General features: G+C 44.6%; 2 protein-coding genes across 2 annotated transcripts; one reads left to right on the forward strand and one right to left on the reverse strand.

Moving 5' to 3' along the window:
• Positions 1 to 220: 220 nt before the first annotated feature.
• LOC132868826 (uncharacterized) lies at positions 221 to 19,111 on the reverse strand. Its single transcript, XM_060902043.1, has 10 exons — positions 18,740 to 19,111; positions 14,773 to 14,845; positions 14,599 to 14,670; positions 14,459 to 14,491; positions 1,498 to 1,566; positions 1,142 to 1,204; positions 852 to 1,054; positions 575 to 734; positions 425 to 483; positions 221 to 268 (listed from the first exon to the last, which is right to left on the reverse strand). Exons 1-10 carry the CDS (start codon positions 19,109 to 19,111, stop codon positions 221 to 223), a joined length of 1,152 nt encoding a protein of 383 aa, XP_060758026.1.
• Positions 7,274 to 9,695, forward strand: LOC132875527 (zinc finger BED domain-containing protein 4-like). Its single transcript, XM_060912361.1, has 2 exons — positions 7,274 to 8,592; positions 8,794 to 9,695. Exons 1-2 carry the CDS (start codon positions 7,274 to 7,276, stop codon positions 9,305 to 9,307), a joined length of 1,833 nt encoding a protein of 610 aa, XP_060768344.1. The 3' UTR covers positions 9,308 to 9,695.
• Positions 19,112 to 20,327: the final 1,216 nt, after the last annotated feature.

Below are 20,327 nucleotides of genomic sequence, written 5' to 3' on the forward strand. Positions count from 1 at the left end.
AAAACGGAATAAAATAGAAAAGTTTCTGAAAGTGTAACGGTGCATTCAATAAAACAATCATATATATATATATATATACAAAACTGAATAAAATAGAAATAACAGTTTTTTAAAGTGTAACTGTGCATTCAATAACAAAAACATAAAATATAATAAAAAAAATCACTTCACAAAAAAATAGAATAAAAAAAACACTGTTCACAAAAAAAAGAATAAAAATTCACTGTTCACAATTCAATTGTCCATCCATTGCTGCTGACCAGCTGATCTGAAAAGAAAAAGGAACAAAAAGGAACAAGAACAATGAGCACATGTCCACAAAAGCATGATAAACCACCCTACTACCAACCACGAAATTTCTGTGATTGCACCAAATTAGAGAGCAGAAGTATATCGTCTGTGTGTTGCAAATTTTAGAGTCTGCCCAAGGCAATTCCTCCACTTCAGCTTCCGTATGGCCGGGAAATTTTTTGACACATGCAGCTAGAAGGCAAAATAAAGGAAAGTTACACATCAAAACCTAGTCAGTCAAGCATGGCATAAAAGTGATGTGATCAATATATAAAACACTTACCCTTTATAATCTTGCACAGAATGAGGTCATCAAAGGACATTTTGGCCTGTCTGCCCCGCAAGCTGTACTGGGCGAGTACCTTATTATTTGCCACTCGGCGTAGCATACGGCGAATGGCTGCCCCTAAACCTGCCCCTCCGACAGTTTCAAGAAAATGTTGCTGTAAAAAAATAAAAATAATAATAATTATACAATGAAAATTACTGTAGCGAGCTTATACAATACACACACACACACACACACATTATATACTAATATATATGACAGGGCAAATTACCATCTTGTTCCTCTTGTCTGGTTGTTCCAGACTCCTATCCAACTCCAGCAGCTCCATCACCGTGCTGCATGGTTTAGCCAACACCACATCTTCTTGCTGGAGTTGAGGCGTGTGTGTCGGGGCATTGGTCTCCACCAATGACTCGATCTTGTCAAACCTAGCCTCGATCCTCCGCATCAAGCGACTCATGTGGGCCTCTGTGACTATGGGGACAAATGTGATGGAAGTTGTAATTTATAATGTACTTTCCTGAGTGAGTGAACTAGTTAAGTGTGTATAAAAGTACTTACTTCTCTCAAACATGGCTGCGACAGCCGAAACACCCTGTCCGTCATGAAGCGCCCGGCTGCTGGCTGAAGTTTTCAAAAAGAAAATTAGTTTTCCTGTTCATGATTTTGTATTCCAACATCTGTTAATGGGAACTTGAAAGCAACTGTACGTTGAACAGAGTCAAAAGAGGTTTCCAGTGAGGTGCCTGGCTGACTGAATTGGGTGTAGCGCCCAGCTGCTGGCTGAAGTTTTCAAAAAAAAATATTAGTATAATATTTTATACTATTTTATAATATTATAATAGGTAAATATTATTTTTCCTATTCATGATTTTGTATTCCAAAATCTGTAAATGGGAACGTGAAAGCAACTGTACCTTGAACAGGGTCAACAGGACTTGGGCTAGGGTGGTGAGGACTGGCTCCAGTCCCGGCTGGTGTTGACCCTGAAAAGATGGTGCATATGGATGTTAAAGGAACAGTCCACCGTACTTCCATAATGAAATATGTTCTTCTCTGAATTGAGACGAGCTGATCCGTACCTCTCCAAGCTTTGTGCGACCTCCCAGTCAGTCAGACGCGCTGTTACTCTTGTTAGCAATGTAGCTAGGCTCAGCATGGCCAATGGTATTTTTTGGGGCTGTAGTTAGATGTGACCAAACTCTTCCACGTTTTTCCTGTTTACATAGGTTTATATGACCAGTGACATGAAACAAAGTTCAGTTACACAAATTGAAACGTGGCGATTTTCTATGCTATGGAAAGTCCGCACTATAATGACAGGCGTACTAACACCTTCTGCGCACTTCAACAGCGCATTGATACCTTCACTCCTGTTTTCCCTCTCTCCCCCGCCCCCCCTGACTTCCGTCAATACACAGCCAATGTGACTGGAAACATCAGTGCTGTGGTCAGTAATAGTCAGAGGTTAGTCGAGGAATCATCCGTTTGCGAGCCAAACTGAGCGGCTAAAAAACAATGGTTATTACATGCATCGTGCCGGGTTGTGGCAACAAGCCGAGGGTTTACAGTCCCGTGATGTTTCACAACATTCCAACTTATTACAAATGGCGGAAAGTTTGGCTAGCTGCTTTACAGTTGGATCCCTCAACACCGCTGGACGTTGTGAAGACCTGGAGAGTTTGCTCCGAACATTTCACAGATGAGGACTACACAGCAACTGGAAAACGACTGAATGACATGGCAACACCGTCAATTCAGAAATTACGCATCCAATGCAGTGACTCATCGCTCAACACTGTAAGTGTCTTTTTTGCACCTTATTGTTTTTGGAAGTGGCATTAGCTAGCCTATCCTACTGTAGGTGAGTCCGGTTAGCACAGATAACTTCACTACAAAATCATTACACTTCTGAGACTTGCTATAAGAATTTACTGATTGAGGCACATACTGTAACTTAGCTAAGGTATAACAAAGAAGTAGCCTAACTTCACCGTGCCACTTTGTGTGATGTTTTTGTGCTTGTCTAACGATGTACTTTTGTATTGTCTGACGGTGTTATCTGATGATGTACCGTATGTTGCATTCATATGATAGGTTTGTGTTTTTGACGTTTCAATCCTGACGGTGCAGGGGGGAGGGGGAGGTTTGTGTTTTTGATGTTTCGATCCGTTATGTTGTTGAAAAAAAGATTTCCCTCAATTGACCATAAATGCTGTGTATCTACAGCACCATACTGCAGAGCCTGAATATTGAGCAAACTTTAGTCTCAGGCAACTAGTGTGTGTGTGTGTATAGTTCATGGCAATGTACTGGTAGGGTAGCCTACTTCTTGTCGTATACAGCAGGTGGGCGATCAGTGACTGACGGTGCAGGGGGGAGGGGGAGGCTTATCACTGGTGAGGCATAAAATGTAGATACTGTCTGTCTATATAATGCCCTGTGACAAAACTTACTGACTTTGATAAATGTAAAAACTGACAAGCGTTGTAGTGCTTTATGTTGTATTGGAAAAGAGTAAACTTGTAATCTGTCTGTGTTGTCAATGTTATACAGGAAGAGTCAAGTGATGCACAGCATGATCTGCCTGAACCAGAGGAAACCTTTTTTTGAGGGTGTTCCTCATTCAACCTCCCAGAAGCAAAAAGCTGAGGAGACAACATCTACATTCCGAGCACCCTTGCCTGTCCAGCTAGCCAGTCCTTCACACGCACGTCCTCCCAAAAGAGCTGTCCTGGCTCCCATGTGGACAAAGCAATCAGTAAGCTAATAAATCTTCATGTTTTATATGGCGGTATAATTGACTTGCAACCTATATTTATATTTTGATGTGTTTCCTTACTAGGACACTGCATCTTCATCGACAACGAAGGCCACCACCCATAGTCCAAGAAAAAGCCACCACCCATAGTCCACGAAATATGAGGTGAGTGACCTATAAGTTCTGCTATAGATGAGCATCATAAAATACAAGGAAACTATTTAACTTTTTTTCCTGCAAAGTTACAATATGCACTGCATGTATGTATGTATGTATGTATGTATGTATGTATGCAAGAATGTATGTATGTAGATATGTAAGTGGAATTAGTTGTGGGTGTGAGTGAGTGAGTGAGTGACTGTGGAATACACTGATAAGTGTGGGGAAAAGCTTGTGTTGGGATGAATAGAAGTGTGGATGCATGTAAATGCCTTGATGTGCCTGAAGTTACAGTAATATTTGAAGTTGCTTTGTTTGAAATTAATGTTGGAAAGGTAAGCGATGGTTGGTATAGTAGGCTATGCCTTCACTGCTTTACAATCTTTGCTTGTTGTCTTGTCAATGGAACTTTATGCCTATGAATGTTGTGACTTATGTAACTGAAAAACTACTACTGAAATATTACTCTTTGTAACAGTAATGAGGCATATTTTTATTTGTCTTCATCAGGAACCACACCTCATTGGAGCAACAGCGATGGACATGAGTGCAACATCGGACTTTGATGTCAGCATGACCTCTGAGACTGCTCTTGATCCTGCAGACAGCAGCTATGTGCCAGATAGCAGCCCCTCAACCTCCACCACAGGAAGTTCCTCAAGCCTCCCTGGACAACCCAGAGGATGGAGGGAAAGGAAGTGGATCATGAACGAGTCCAAGCTCATGGAGCTGTTCCAAAGATGCCCAGAATGCCGTTCTGCGATGTGTGACCTCCATCAAACTGTATCGCACTGTGGCAGCAGAATAAAAATAAAATGGCAATGCGACAGTGGCCGTGTGGGAAAATGGGAGTCATGTCCCGAAGTACGTGGGATGCCAGAAAATAACTTATTGACACAAGCTGCAATTGTCTTCACTGGTGCAACATACACCGATATTGCTGACTGGGCAGGACTTCTCAACCTGCAGTTGCCCCACAAATCATGGTACAATGTGATCCAGAACACTTACCTGCTCCCAGCAATTGAACAAGTGTACATAACACATGAGGACATCATCAAAGCAAGACTAATCTGCCAATTAGAGGATGGTGAGGGAGTGCAGCTATGTGGTGATGGCAGAAGTGACAGCCCCGGGCATTCCAGCAAATACAACACATACTCTTTCATGGATGACTCAACGAAGCAGATTGTGGTGTTTGAGCTGATGCAGGTAAGGCTGTGAATTATCACAAAAACATGGTCAGTTCTGCAACACCTGTCATACAACTCTGTAACCAACGGATAAATTACATTTCAGATTCCCTCATCCATACATTTGTGCTCCACAGGTGTCCCAGGCCTCAAGTTCTGCTGCGATGGAACCATTGGGTTTCAGGAAAGGACTGGACAACATCCTGAATGAGGGCATCGATGTAACAGTGGTCACCACTGACCGGCATCCCTCCATCCGAAAAATTATGAGAGAGGAGTATCCTAACATCATTCATCAATTTGACCCATGGCATGTAGCAAAAGGTTAGTTTTCTGTTAGTCTATATCTACTATCTATTATTGTCTTGTAATTATGTTTTAATAGTGTTTCCTTGAGGAATGTAGTAGGCTGCAGAATGTGTGTGGTGCACTCTCAATGCTTTTTTTTTCAATTTCATTGAGATGTCTTTTTTAGCAAAAGATTACACAAATGACAAATGTCAGACAGACTGAAATGATGCTGAAACATCAGTATGCATCACATGTGGTCGAAAAGGGGGGGCACTCCAGTCAATGTAATGAAAAGGGAAACACTGAAAGAAATAGGTGCACATCCATATTTCTATCAATTGATTTTATGTAATTGTCCAGGATTTAAAAAGAAAATGGGAGCGACATCCAACAGGAGGGAATACAAAAGATCTTGCTCCTTGGGTCCGGAGTGTCGCCAACCACATGTGGTGGAGCTGTTGCACCTGCAAAGGAAATCCAAAGGTAACAAGCATACAGACACACCTGTATTGACATTCCGGTTAGATGCGGATGTAATGCACGGCAACCCTTTGCTGTTGCACATGGAAAGCTACTGTGTTGTACTTCAGATGGTTCAAAAATTGCCTCTGCTCTTATGTTGTCAGGAGCTGCTCAGGCGATGGATTTCTCTCCTACACCACATCACTGGGGTCCACCGCTGGGAAGACAATGGCGTGGAATACAGATGTTTCCACAAAGAGTTGTCTGCACAGCAACAAAGAAGCAAGAGGTGGCTAAAAGTGAATTACCCTTCCTACAAAGTCCTGAAGTCAATGATGATGGACACTCGCTTCCTCAAAGACCTTCAACAGATGACACTGTTCAAACATACAGGTATGTGTATCTAAGATTTTAATAAGGCAAAATAGTGACATGGCGAAAGTTATGGGTATGACTGTGATTAGGATCTTGAGTTCTCCACCACACAATAACAGTACTGTATGTATCATGTATATTATAGACCAGTACTAATGTACAGTATAATAGTCATGGCACAGTCATTGTAAATCACCCACAACCATGCATGATCTTTTTTCCACTGTAAATCCTGGTGGTAAGTTTGTGCCACTGATAAAACTCTGCAGACTTAGTTTCTGATAGACAAACTTGATTCAGGTGTTATTCTTTGGATGATTCATCAAAGGAAAGACAAAGACTTCTGAGAAACACAGAAAATGTCCACATCATGAGACCAGGGGGGTGTAGCCCCAAATTTACAAACTTTACCAGGTTTGAAAAATTCCAGTTCTACCTACTAACGAGAACATAGACACAGGGTGAGGGCTATCTATTGTGCGCAGGAGAACGGCCGTTAACGGCCGGGGGGGGGATTAAGAGATGGGCAGTTTACCCCCTATTGACAGGAGGTCACACCTATAGCAACAATAGGTGCAAAGGTAGTCTCCTGGGGGGGCCGACGCTTGGGGCCAACAACTGAAATGCCGAAGTAAAGCAAAACCTAAAAGTGCAAATAGGAGACATTACTGATATTCCTTCAACATATTGATATTCCTTCAACATATTAAAAGTAAACCTGAAACATATTACCCAAACTCATTAGAGCCTTTCTTCTGTTTTGTTTTTTATGTTTCAGGACAACCTGAGGTGTTTCACAATGCACTCTTGAAGTACTGCCCAAAGCAACTTCATTTTGAATACCCTGCAATGAAGGCACACACTATGCTTGCAATCATGGACCACAATGAGAATCACTCAAGAGAACGGGAACAAGCAAGAACTGCAGGAGGTGGGTACACTGGTACCACAAGTACTACACTACTAAAATAGTGTAATAACTGCAATAACACATATCTGCCTTCAGGATCATGACCATCACATATGTTACAGATATGACTGACCGGTGTTATTTCAACCTTTTCAGGAAAACATGCCTGGGAAATAGTCCCCAAAAATGGGTGACATCATAATTTTAGAAACGATAACGTACTATATTTTGACCTTATATATATATATATATATATATATATATATATATATATATATATTTTTTTTTTTTTTTTTAAATTGCAGGTCTCTCAAGACCATAGTCCCAACAAATGTGTGATGGGATACATTTAGAAGTGACAACCTTCTAGAGATGCACCGGTCAATCGGCCGCCGATCAAAAAGGCCGGTTTTCTATCCAATCGGCCCAATCGGTGACCGGCCGGTCACTGTCGTCATTTCCGGTTTTTGGCCAGTCACGCTGACACGCATGCGCAGCAGCTCAACGCGGACGGCTCAAAACTGAACCAAAGCAAAACAAAGATGTCGTTGATCTGGACATATTTTACCGTGTGCCAGGACGAACCGAAACAGGCTATGTGTAATGCTTGTAAGTCTAAAGTAAGCCGTGGAGGATCAACGCCTAAGACTTATGGAACAACCAACTTAAGACACCACTTGGAAAAGAAACACCCATGCTTGTTTAGCAAGTATAAAGAAGACACGGCTGCTAGTGCTAAGACTAAGAGGGATGTACCTGAGTCACAGCAACAACACCCCACCGTCGCCCCTATGTTCGACACGAGTGTTGAGAAGTCTAATGCCACCACTCGAAAAATAATGGAGTACATGGCACTGGACGACCAGCCGTTCAGCGTAGTGCAGGATAAAGGCTTCGTCAACCTGATTAAACACCTGAGTCCACGGTACAAATTACCAAGTAGGCGATACTTTTCTGATACAGCGCTGCCAGAGTTGTTTGAGAAGGTTTCAAGCCATATACGCAAGCTACTCAACGCCACCAAATCTCCGATCAGTTTCACGACGGACATTTGGACTTCTAACGTGAGCTTAATGTCAATGTTGAGTCTGACCGCTCAATGGCTGGATGATGAATTTGAGCTACATCAAGTCCTGCTATACTGTGAAGAATGCCCTGGTTCCCACACTGCGGACAATTTACGAGCCAAATTTGAAAAAATGATGGCAGAGTGGAACATCGACAAGAAGAGGGTTCATGTCGTGTTGCGTGACAACGCTCGGAATATGACCAAGGCACTGGATGACTGCAACTTCGCCAGTCTCCCGTGCATGGCACATACACTCCAGCTAGCGGTGAATGAGGGACTGCAATCTCAACGCGCAATCACCGACGCCGTGGCAACAGGCAGGAGAATAGTCACGCACTTCAAACACTCACCGCTAGCCTACTCGAAACTCCACGTTATCCAGGAGGAGTTGGGTCAACCCAAGAAACGCTTGCAACAAGACGTTCCGACACGTTGGAACAGCACGTTTTACATGTTGCAGTCGCTGTTGGAACAAAAACGCGCCTTGAGCTTATACGCAACAGAACACGAGCTGCCGACAATATTCACCACACACCAGTGGGAGTTAATTGAGAATGTGTTGAGCATCCTTCAACCTTTTGAGGAACTCACAAAGACAATTAGCTCCTCGTCAGCCACCGCCTCGTCCGTCATCCCTGAAATCACTGCACTGAAGCGCCTTTTGGGGAGAGCAGCAGACACCGACCGTGGTGTGGGCACTGCCAAGGCCACGCTGTTGGAAGCGGTCCAGAGACGGTTTGCAGACATCGAGAAGAATCCACTGTACCTTGTGGCCACTGCTATGGATCCTAGGCAAGTAACAACTTACTACTAAGGATGTTTATTAGCCCAGTAGAAAATAATAGAAAGCCTTTATTTGTCAAAACATATTTTTTGTTGCCATTTTAATGCCTGCTTATGTACAGTAGCCTATGTACAGAGTGCACAATATTTATGTTTATGTCTGGCTGATGTGTCTGTGTAATATAAAAATCCTTTTGTCTGTTGATACAGATACAAAACTTGCTACTTCTCAGCAGAAACAAAAAATGAAGTGAAAAGGGTACTTCTGAACATGCTGGACAGAGTGGACACCAGTGCCATCAGACCCACACCTGATCAGCCTCCTGAGGAACCTGCCATCGCACCTCCAACCAAAAGGGCAAGCCTACTGCTTTCTGTGCATGATGAGATACTGATGGAGAATGCTAGCAATGAGGAGGAACACCTGCTAGGCCGCCCTGCATCTGTTCAGTTACAGCGTTACCTCTCAGAGCTGCCCATCAAGAGATCTGAGGATGAAACTGTAAATGATGTACTAAAATACTGGCGTGAAAACAAAACACACTACCCTGCACTTGCCCCGCTTGCCCAAGCATACCTCTCTGCTCCATGCACAAGCATTGATAGTGAGCGCTTGTTTAGCTTGGCTAGTAATGTCCTTGATGAGAAAAGAAACAGGCTTTCTGGGGAGAAGGCAGAAATGCTGCTGTTTGTGAAGAAGAACCTGCCATTGATGGTTGAGTGATTGCACTGGGGGTGGGACAGAGCACTTTGTTCACAACTTAAAGCTACCTGTTAATTTCAATGTTATTTTTTTATTTAGAGATGTCAAGAGAGGTCAAATGCAAATGTTAAAAATGTTATGAGAACCAGTTTCAATTGACAAGAGCATGTGGTGCACTTTATTTTTTTTATCCTAGGCCTATATTAAATCCTGCACTTATTATGTGAAAAGAAATAAAAGGCCTAAAATGTGATTTACTTAGAGAACCAGTTTTCAAGTGTGCATGGTGCACTTTATCTTTTGTTTGTCTTAATATTTTAGTTTTTTTCCTATATTGACCTGTAAACTGGACTGAATGTTATGGTCAGTGTTCTAAATAAATCTGCTCAGGGGGCACTGTTGAAACTCACTATATCTTATTTTTGATGTTTTATTCTCAAGCCAAGTAAACATGGTGTCTATTGTATGATTATAATGATTTCTTAGATAGAAAATCGGTATCGGTAAAACCAGTTTTGGCAGGTCAGACCCCCTCAAAAACCGGAAATCGGTATCGGCCAAGAATTTTGCAATCGGTGCATCTCTACAACCTTCTGTATTTTGACCACCTATGTTCATATTGTTTTTTATTTCAGGCCTCCCAAGAACCAATGTTGTCCACAAAAAGCAAACGGGTCGTTGGATTTCAAGACCAATATATGCGGAGACAACGCAGACATTCAGAGATGATCTCATGGAATGAGTGCTTCAAAGAAGACTTGACCCCTCAGTCCGACCCAAGGACAAGTCATTTCATATGCAAATACCTCAACTGCCTGCCAACATTGCTCCAGTACTAAAGCCCAGCAAAGAGGAGGCCAAGAAATCACACACCTCGAGATTCCAAGGCCCATCAAAGAAGGACTAACTGGGTTTCAGCTGCCAACAAACATTATCGAAAGACATCTGTAATGGCCCTTTTCCACTACCCTTTTTCAGCTCACTTCAGCTCGCTTCAGCTCACTTCAGCCCGACACGGCTCGCGTTTCGACTACCAAAAACCAGCACGACTCAGCTCGTTTCAGCCCTGCTTAGCCCCTAAAACTCGCACCGTTTTGGAGTGGGGCTGAAGCGAGCCAAACCGTGCCGACTGAGGCTGGGGGCGTGAGCAGACACTCCCCTGTGCACTGATTGGTGAGGAGGCGTGTCCTCACATGCCCACACACGCCCCGCGAGCGCGCTGGGATCTGTAAACACCGCAAACCCGGAAGAAGGAGAATTACGAATTACGAGAATTTCTGAAGCCTTATGCGCCTCGCCTCATCTATACGCTCTTGCCAGTATCTGTTGGCGTTGTCGGTGACAACAAGCCACAGCACCAAGACCAGCAACACTAACGACTCCATGTCCTCCATGTTTATTGTTTACTATCCGGGTCGTGAGACTACCGCTTAAAAGATCACTGAATCAGTGACATACAGAGCATCGTGGACGAGTTCGCGGAGCGCAAGGCTCGTCGTATGCCCTTCAAATAATGCGCGCAGTAGGCTATTGATGTTTTATTAGAGCCATGTACAGTATGTCGCCTAATGTTTTTTTGTTTCTGAATTACATGTTCGTTTGAAGGACTTAATGTACAAAATAACATAGTTGCACCCCGTAGTGTTGAAATTGGTAAACACAGTGCATTCAGTGAGGTTTGCACCGCCCTCCTTTTATTTCTGACTCTTCCTGTCACCACTCTGAGCGCTCATTCGTATGCCCTTCAAATAATGTGCGCAGTATAGGCTATTGATGTTTTATTATGAGCCATGTACAGTATCCTAATGTTTTTTGTTTCTGAGTTACATGTTCGTTTGAAGGACTTGCTGTACTAAATAACATAGTTGCACCCCGTAGTGTTGAAATTGGTAAACACAGTGCATTCAGTGAGGTTTGCACCGCCCTCCTTTTATTTCTGACTCTTCCTGTCACCACTCTGAGCGCTCATTCGTATGCCCTTCAAATAATGTGCGCAGTATAGGCTATTGATGTTTTATTATGAGCCATGTACAGTATCCTAATGTTTTTTGTTTCTGAGTTACATGTTCGTTTGAAGGACTTGATGTACTAAATAACATAGTTGCACCCGGTAGTGTTGAAATTGGTAATCACCGCAGTTGCGGACATTTTGTAGCCTAAAATGATGTTATGATAAGCTTTAATAAAGGGCCCGGTCATTTGCCCCGCCCCCGGCCCGGCTCTGACTTGTTCCGCCACTGTCACTGATGTCACTGTTTGCGCTGCTTAACGACATCACGTGACGTCCACCCACTTTCACTAACTCCACCCAATGTGTCCACCCACTTCCAGCCAGCACGGTTCAGCGCGGTTGTAGTCGAAATGCAACTCCAACAGCCCCGCTCAGCTCGACTCAGCTCGACTCGGCACGGCACGGCTCAGCCGCGTTTGTAGTGGAAAAGCGGCATAACTGACTTGCTGTTTTGTTTTGTGTGTGCGTGTGTGCCTGTGTGTTTTCTCCTCTTCTCTGCACTTGTTTTTCTCTCAGCGTTTTCAGAATGTCTGCTGCAAAACTGACATGGGGTATACAGTAATTGGTCGCTCCTCTTATTATTCCAGTATCAGTTGGGTTGAGGGTTTTTTCCACCATACCGCTGCAATCTCTCCACCCATATGTTGTAAAAATTTTATTTATTATTGTTTTTGAATACTCCTGAACTCCATTTTTTACACCTGTAAATAAATTACACTTTTATCATAATATGAGTTGACTGAGGTTGTTTTCTCATATCACTTATGAGGTTTGCCTACCCAGGTCCAAAATGTACCTAAGTGTATAAAGCTTGTGTAAATTATTGTAAATGTTATGCAGGCAATCTGTTTATGGTCATAAATTGTGTTTTTGCTTAGTGTCAGACTTCATGTAGGTTTGAACATATCTTACAGACCACATGTTCTCCAGGCAGGCATGTTTACTGAGGTAAATATTTGTTTGAAGATAAACTGAGCAGAAAGAGCCTGGATGTTGCATGTCAAAACTACTATGATATCCACCTGATGTAGGAAAGAAGAAAAGTAACAGTGTGGTATGCTCCAAGTTTATTTGCATATAATATTTACAGATACAGAAATGTTATCCTACTTCTGTGATTACATGGCAATACACAGGCTCTGGCTAACTATCAAAGCCACATAAAAGTTGGTAGGTCTACAATATACAGACTGGCAAAGGCTGCAGTGCAAATGTCCCACATACTGTATGTCTGAAGCATGTAATAACGAGAAGCGAACCTGCATCAGAAACGTCAGGGGCCCAGCACAGATACAGCCCAGTTACCACAGTCCAGTTTCTACATATCCATAGCTTCGTGCACTTCTTGGAATCCAAGATACACACCGGACTCAGAGGGATATCGCTGTCGTATAGCCCCGACGACACATGACGGCAATGGTTTGCGATGTCCTCTACCCAAGGTTTCACCGCGCAGTCCCCATTCCAACACGATTCGGTAGGACACCAACCTTTGTTGACTAAGAAAACAGGGAGATGATAAATACATGTAGGCCTACTGACAAACGGTGAAATTACAAACATGGTTCAAGGGTTTCAGAGAGCACTTACTCTGGGGATAGCTGGCCATCAGGACCACTCGGCGTGTGTTGTTTCCTCCAATTGACTTTGTCACGTCTGAAGAAAAAGTCCACAACTGATGGGTGAATCATCGCTGCAAACGCATCTGTTGCCGCGACACAATGCGTAGGGTCTTCTAGATGTACAGATGGTAGCACCTGGTCCCATTCAGCACAGCACAAACTCTCTATTGCCCCTTTTCCACCAAAGCAGTTCCAGGGCTGGTTTGGGGCCAGTGCTTAGTTTGGAACCGGGTTTTCTGTTTCCACTGACAAAGAACTGGCTCTGGGGCCAGAAAAAAACGGTTCCAGGCTAGCACCAACTCTTTGCTGGGCCAGAGGAAAGAACCGCTTACGTCAGCGGTGGGGGGGCGGAGTTGTTAAGACCAACAACAATAACAAGACCGCGAAAGATCGCCATTTTTAAGCGACGAGAAGCAGCAGCTGTACAAACGCGAAGTCATCCATTATTATTATTGTTGTTGCTGCTGCTTCTTCTTCCGTGTTGTTTTTGCTTCGATATTCGCACCAAGGTTTATGCAAACGTAGCGACATAACTGACATATACAATGACGTAATGACGTGGCTTCCCTTAGCACCGCGAGCTATGGAAAAGCAAACTGGTTCTCAGCTGGCTCGCAAGTTGAACAAGTTGTGAACCAGCACCAGCACTGGCCTCGAACCAGCCCTGGAACTGATTTGGTGGAAAAAGGGTATATTTCAGTCGGCATCTGTTCACAACAGTCACACTTGCACCACCAACTGCTGTTTGCCCGTGTCCTCACGATGGCTCCAGCCTGTTCATCTTCGTGTGTTTCTTCCCTCACACAGTCCATTTGGGCTAGCTCCTCCTCGGTATATTCCGGTTCAAATAGATATGGCTCCGGATCCGCCATGAGCCAATCTTCAGCATCTATGTCCTCCATTTGAAAATGTTCCATTGTAGCACATGTAAAGTCTTTTCTGTTATAATTTTCTGCAAGCTCTCGCCACAACCTGATGCTTCCTGACTAGACTGTGTTCCAAGGAGTGCAGGCTACTTGTCTTGGTGGTCACGTTGGTTGTATTGACGGAAGTTGGGGGGGCGGGGGAGAGAAAAAAAAACAGGAGTGAAGGTATCAATGCGCTGTCGAAGCGCGCAGAAGGTGTTAGTACGCCTGTCATTATAGTGCGGACTTTCCATAGCATAGAAAATCGCCACGTTTCAATTTGTGTAACTGAACTTTGTTTCATGTCACTGGTCATATAAACCTATGTAAACAGGAAAAATGTGGAAGAGTTTGGTCGCATCTAACTACAGCCCCAAAAAATACCATTGGCCATGCTGAGCCTAGCTACATTGCTAACAGGAGTAACAGCGCGTCTGACTGACTGGGAAGTCGCACAAAGCTCGGAGAGGTACGGATCAGCTCGTCTCAATTCAGAGAAGAACATATTTCATTATGGAAGTACGGTGGACTGTTCCTTTAAGTCATTTATTGGGGTGTCTTATACATGGTATTCGCAAAAGAAGAACCTATGATAATACATTAGACATTTACAAATAAATTGAAAAACACTTACATTGTGGTGGTAGGGGCATTGGGTCCTGCCGACCTGAAAAGAGCACACAAACATCAGATCAGTCACATAATATGCACCGGTTATTCATCATGAATGTTAGCTCCAAGCCATGAATGATGACTTGGGAACTGTTAACTTACACACAGGGCTTCCAGGCACAGTCAGAGTCTTGGGTTGCTTCTTGGTTGCTGCTACCACTGGAGCAGAATCATCTGGAAGGAAAGACCATACAATGTGCAATGTAAATTTCTTGTAAATGACTTGAAAATGAACACTGAATTGAGTAACTAATGTCATTAGTGAAGAGAGCTTACCATCATCAGAGGATTCGGAGACAAACCTTCTTGGGCGCTTACACTGCCTTATTGCAAAAGTGTTCACATCATCCTGTCTCAACACTTGAGGACTCCATCAATTGCAAACACTTCTGTTCAGCTTTGGCGTATAAATCTATGGAAAATGACTTTTAGTCAGTAGCACAAAAAAAAAAAAAACAGTGCTGCCATAGAGAGAACAAGTCAGTATATTCTATGTAGTGCATAGCAGCGATAGCTCACCTGTTTCATACCAGGTTTTCTTAACAGGATGTTTGGCCCAAGTTGTATTTGGTGCTTGGCACTTCACAACATATGATAGCACATTGTGTGTCGTCCAGTAGCAGACCATGCCATGCTAAAAATATATATAACGCTATCAAAAGTATATAGGCATATATGTAAGCATACATATTTGCTATGTATCGCCAAAAAAAAGACTCGTACCTCAGAAGTGTGTTCAAGCCATGAAGATGGCACAACCTCAATGGACCCTTTTCAGTCACGTGACCTTCGTAAACGCGACCGCCATTTTGGACATGTAGTGGACTTCGGCTCAAATCGGTTTGAATGCGAGGAAGGCGACAAACATAAAAGAAAAAGGAGCGAGATGCAGAAAACTGTATTTACTAGTTTACTGTAATTATGATCTGGCAGCTATTTACACCGGATCCAGTGTAAATAGCTGCCGGAGCCAACGTCCGGCCGGGCCGCGAGCGAGCGCGCACCGGGTCCGCGGCCGCCGGCTCCGGCCGGGCCGCGAGCGAGCGCACGCCGGCTCCGCGGCCGCCGGCTCCGGCCGCCGGCTCCGGCCGGGCCGCGAGCAAGCGCGCGCCGGCTCCGCGGCCACCGGCTCCGGCCAGGCTGCGTGCGAGTGCGCGCCGGCTCCGCGGCCGCCGGCTCCGGCCGGGCCACGGAGCAAGCGCGCTCCGGAACCTCGGACGTTGGCTCCGGCGGCTATTTACACTGGATCCGGTGTAAATAGCTGCCAGATCATAATTACAGTAACCTAGAATGGAATGTTAACAGCAATGTAATGTCTTTTCTGGCTAATTTTATTCGTCTTACCTCCAACAAAGTGGTCACTACACAAGCGTTGGTATGCCGCTATCCATCTTCTCCGTCGGTCAGCATCTACGGGGATCCGATAAAATGATAATCCTTGCCTTGTTTGTTGATGGTTACTACATCCAGGTGCACAACAACATAGTGGCATGATGGAAGTCTTGCTGAAAATAAACACTTTCTTTGCTGCCGTTCCTCAATGCTGGCTGTGGTAAACTACTGGTAGTACATGTCCAAAATGGCGGCCGCGTTTGTCGTGATGTCACGTGAAAAGGGTCCATAGCATTGTCTGTGAACTCAACAACAGTGAAGCTCATCTGTGAAAACAAAGGCATCATTAGCAAGGAAAATGGAGCAAAAGGTATTAGTTCCCTTGGCTGGCCTATGAAAACTCCTGTAGGTGTGAAACAGTCTATTTGGTTTTAAGAAAACATTACAAATAAAAATGGCATTAAGATGGACATATTTTCCCAATCCATCCTTTTTACATGGCTAAAACACAGAATCTCCCATTCGCAAAACACATTTTGTATCATATTTTGCAAGTGTACACAGCAATTACCCTAAAAGGATTCCTCCAAAAAAATCATTGTGATGGTTAAATTGCGTGTGTGGATGCCTCCTAAAAATCATGCAGGACTGTCATGAAAACATCAGTCTGTTTCTATGGCTCCTCAATCATCAAGGCCTGTTTTGTGAGTTCACATTCTGGCACCAGCTTCATGACACACTCACTCCATTTCACTCTGAAGCACCCAATGATTCTTGAATCACAAGGATCTGTGAACAGAGGATCCACCCTCTGAAAGACCTTGCACAAAACCATGTCATTCCTTTCTTCAATGGCTTCACAACATTTGGCACCTGCCAAAATGTACGCATTGTTTGGTCTTCGGGTGTTCTTTTTCGATGCTGGAGCTGTGGGAGTCTGATCCTGGTCCATCTCCGAGAGCCTTTTAGCCACTTGAATTAGTGGTCTATTCCCTGATCGGACCAGACGTTTCAGCTTGCCCAAGTAGTTTTCAAACCGGAAGGCGCTGCATGCATCAAGGCATCCAAAGGTCTCTGCTTCATCTGTTAATTGGAGCATGCTGTGCACATTATACACCATGAAGTGTCTGCCATACAGCTCTGCAGTCTGTGACACAAAATACACCATCAGGTTTCTGCTGTAGTCTGCATACTTGCCGGCTAGGTTGGGAGAAACCAAAAATGTTCAGTGCCACACTGAAAGCCATGAAATGCCTGGACAGAATGCCCTTGAGCACTACTTTTCCTGTATAGACCCTTTTCAGTCACATGACCTTCGTAAACGCAACCACCACTTTGGACATGTAGTGGACTTCGGCTCGAATCAGTTTGAATGCGAGGAAGGCGACAAACGAAAAACATAAAAGAAAAAGGAGCGAGATGCAGAAAACTTCACTATCCAGCGACGTAGGGCATTTACAGGGCGAGCAGAGGGAGAGGTATTTGCAAAATTTGAGGTTCGCGGGCTTAGAGAACGACGTTTACCTGCTTCCACCAGGATTGTTCACTGACGTACGGAAGTACACGAAGCCCTCGTCTTTACCTGACTTCGGCCCACATGATCTGTATACCTATGTCGTTAAAAACCCATCGCCATACACATGCATGCCAACGTCCGAGGTTCCGGAGCGCGCTCCGGCTTGCTCCAGGAGTGCTCCGGCCAAGGTTCCCCTCAAATTAAGCAGCGCGCTCCGGCTTGCTCCAGGAGTGCTCTGGCCGAGGTTCCGGAGCGCGCTCCGGCTTGCTCCAGGAGTGCTCCGGCCGAGGTTCCAGAGCGCGCTCCGGCTTGCTCCCCCTCAAATTAAGCAGCGCACTCTGGCTTGCTCCCCCTCAAATTAAGCAGCACGCTCCGGCTTGCTCCCCCTCAAATTAAGCAGCGCGCTCCGGCTTGCTCCGGAGCAAGCCGGAGCGCGCTGCTTAATTTGAGGGGGAGCAAGCCGGAGCGCGCTCCGGAACCTCGGCCGGAGCACTCCGGGAGCAAGCCGGAGCGCGCTGCTTAATTTGAGGGGGAGCAAGCCGGAGCACGCTCCGGAACCTCGGCCGGAGTACTCCGGGAGCAAGCCGGACCGCGCTGCTTAATTTGAGGGGGAGCAAGCCGGAGCGTGCTCCGGAACCTCGGACGTTGGCTCCGGCAGCTATTTACACTGGATCTGGTGTAAATAGCTGCCGGATCATAATTACAGTAAACTAGTAAATACAGTAAAGGAAAAACTTGAGACTGAAAGGTTTTAACAGTCATCCAAATGACTGAACATAAACATTGCTACAGTAACATACCAGCTATGATGTTGTTGACATTAGCTAGTCAACAATAGCTACTACAGAAGAACAAAGAGGTTACAATGGGTTATTTTAACCTATTTGGTTACACACTCGCCGCCACAGAATGTTAACAGCAATGTAATGCCTTTTCTGGCTAATTTTATTCGTCTTACCTCCAACAAAGTGGTCACTACACAAGCGTTGGTATGCCGAGGGCTGCCAATCTGTTAATGGCCACTATCCATCTTCTCCATCGGGATCTGATAAAATGATAAACCTTGCCTTGTTTGTTGATGGTTACTACATCCAGGTGCACAACAATATAGTGGCATGATGGAAGTCTTGCTGAAAGTAAAAACTTTATTTGCTGCCGTTCCTCAATGTTGGCTGTGGTAAACTACTGGTAGTACATGTCCAAAATGGCAGCCGCGTTTGTCGTGACATCACGTGAAAAGGGTCCATACAGGGCAAACTGGCGCAGCTCTGTAGCTTTCCAGCGGTCGATTTCTTCCAAGCTCCTGGGCTTTCTGGTAAAGCAACTTGGTATATATTCTCTCAAACCATGCAGTCTTCTGCTGACCTCTTGGAGCTGTGTAGTCGACAGTCTCACCTTCCTGCTTCCCCTCGCCCATTCCACCAACAGTTTCCTCATGACACCTAAACAAGCTTGGTGCATGTAATCAATGGGAAACATTTTGATCATATCAATGGGAAGTTGCAGGAATGGGGACACTGTATAGCCCTCAGTTTCCTTGACAGCCATCTCTCTTCTGAACAGGTCATTGGTTCGCAGGGTGCTTTGGACATCAGGGTATGTTACACGGCCGTCTTCCCATGTCCCTTTCTGTACACATTTGTCACATCCATAGTATCCTGTGCACAGTTTTGTTGCTTTGACCATTGCCTTGGCAGGCGCATCACATACAACACAGCGCATGACAACCATCTTCCCTTGAATTCCGTTTTCAAGCAGATCCTTCATTTCTGCAACCACATCGTTGAGAAACTCCAAATCATTAGGTTTAGCAGGACCAGATGTTAAGGTGACAGGGAAAACACGAGTTGGACTCAGATGGATGGCACATAAGACAGGCCACAGAGTGGTCTTGCTGTTTTTGAACAGTGGAACACCATCAATGTTCAGAGACAACTCCAGGGTGGCTATTTTTTTTCAGAACCTCTTGTGGGTAGTGGTTTAGTTGTGCTTCAATAGCTCTCCTTAAACCAAAGTGAACATACTCCATTCCTGATACCGGAGTTGACCTGATGTCTCTTGGGGTTGAGAGAAGGGTTCTTGCTGTTGAAGGCAACTCTGTGTGTCCATTGGCTTTTAATCCCACAAGAAGGTCATCAAGTGCAGAGTGTGTAATCTGGTGTTTTAAGGCCCAGTGTTGTAAAAAGTCCTTTAGTGAGCTTTGTGGGTCGTTTTCCTCAATGTAAGAGAGTCACTGGTGTCACTGCTATCCTCCACATTCATGGGTGTGCTCCACAGCACATCTGATGCAAACTCAGTACCAACACTACTGCTTGTTGGTACTGCCATGCACTCTGGCTCTTCTTCATTCTCCTCTGCCAGTAGTACAGATTGTTCTTGCAGTTGCTGCTGATGTTGACGAAGCCTGGCCGCTTCTTGCATAGCCTGCTCTGCCCGTGCAGTGTCTAGTGCGTCCTTCTCCTCTTGCATGTCTGCTCTCAAAGCCTTTCGCACCGCTTCCACCTCTCGCCGCACCCGCTTCCACCTCTCGCCGCACCCTCTTCCATCTCTTTGTGTAGGCTTGTCTGGCCAATCGCTTTTCACTCATTGTGGGGAAATACAATGTGACTGCAATGACAAAACTAAATGGCTAACACATTAACAGCACATTGGTACAGTACACAGTAATGCCACAAGTCAATTGATGATACTAAAAACACGTTCATCATTCAATGAATGACTTAACTTTATCAAAATCCAAAAACATTGCAGAGTGAAGCGTTGCTAAAAAAAAAAAAAGATACAACTGTTACAACGCTTTCCATGGACATTGCAACATGGGACTCAAAATTACATTAAAAGATATGTGCATAAGCCCATATCTTGCCATTCTGAAGCAGGCTGAGACATACCCCAAATTTGCCAAATAACTGAGACAGCAGCAAACATAACAAAATCGGTGAGGACCAATCTATTACATTGCAAAGAACTCAGAAAGGAGCTT

This window comes from Neoarius graeffei, chromosome 2, assembly GCF_027579695.1.
Source record: "Neoarius graeffei isolate fNeoGra1 chromosome 2, fNeoGra1.pri, whole genome shotgun sequence".
In the NCBI taxonomy this organism is placed as follows: Eukaryota; Metazoa; Chordata; class Actinopteri; order Siluriformes; family Ariidae; genus Neoarius; species Neoarius graeffei.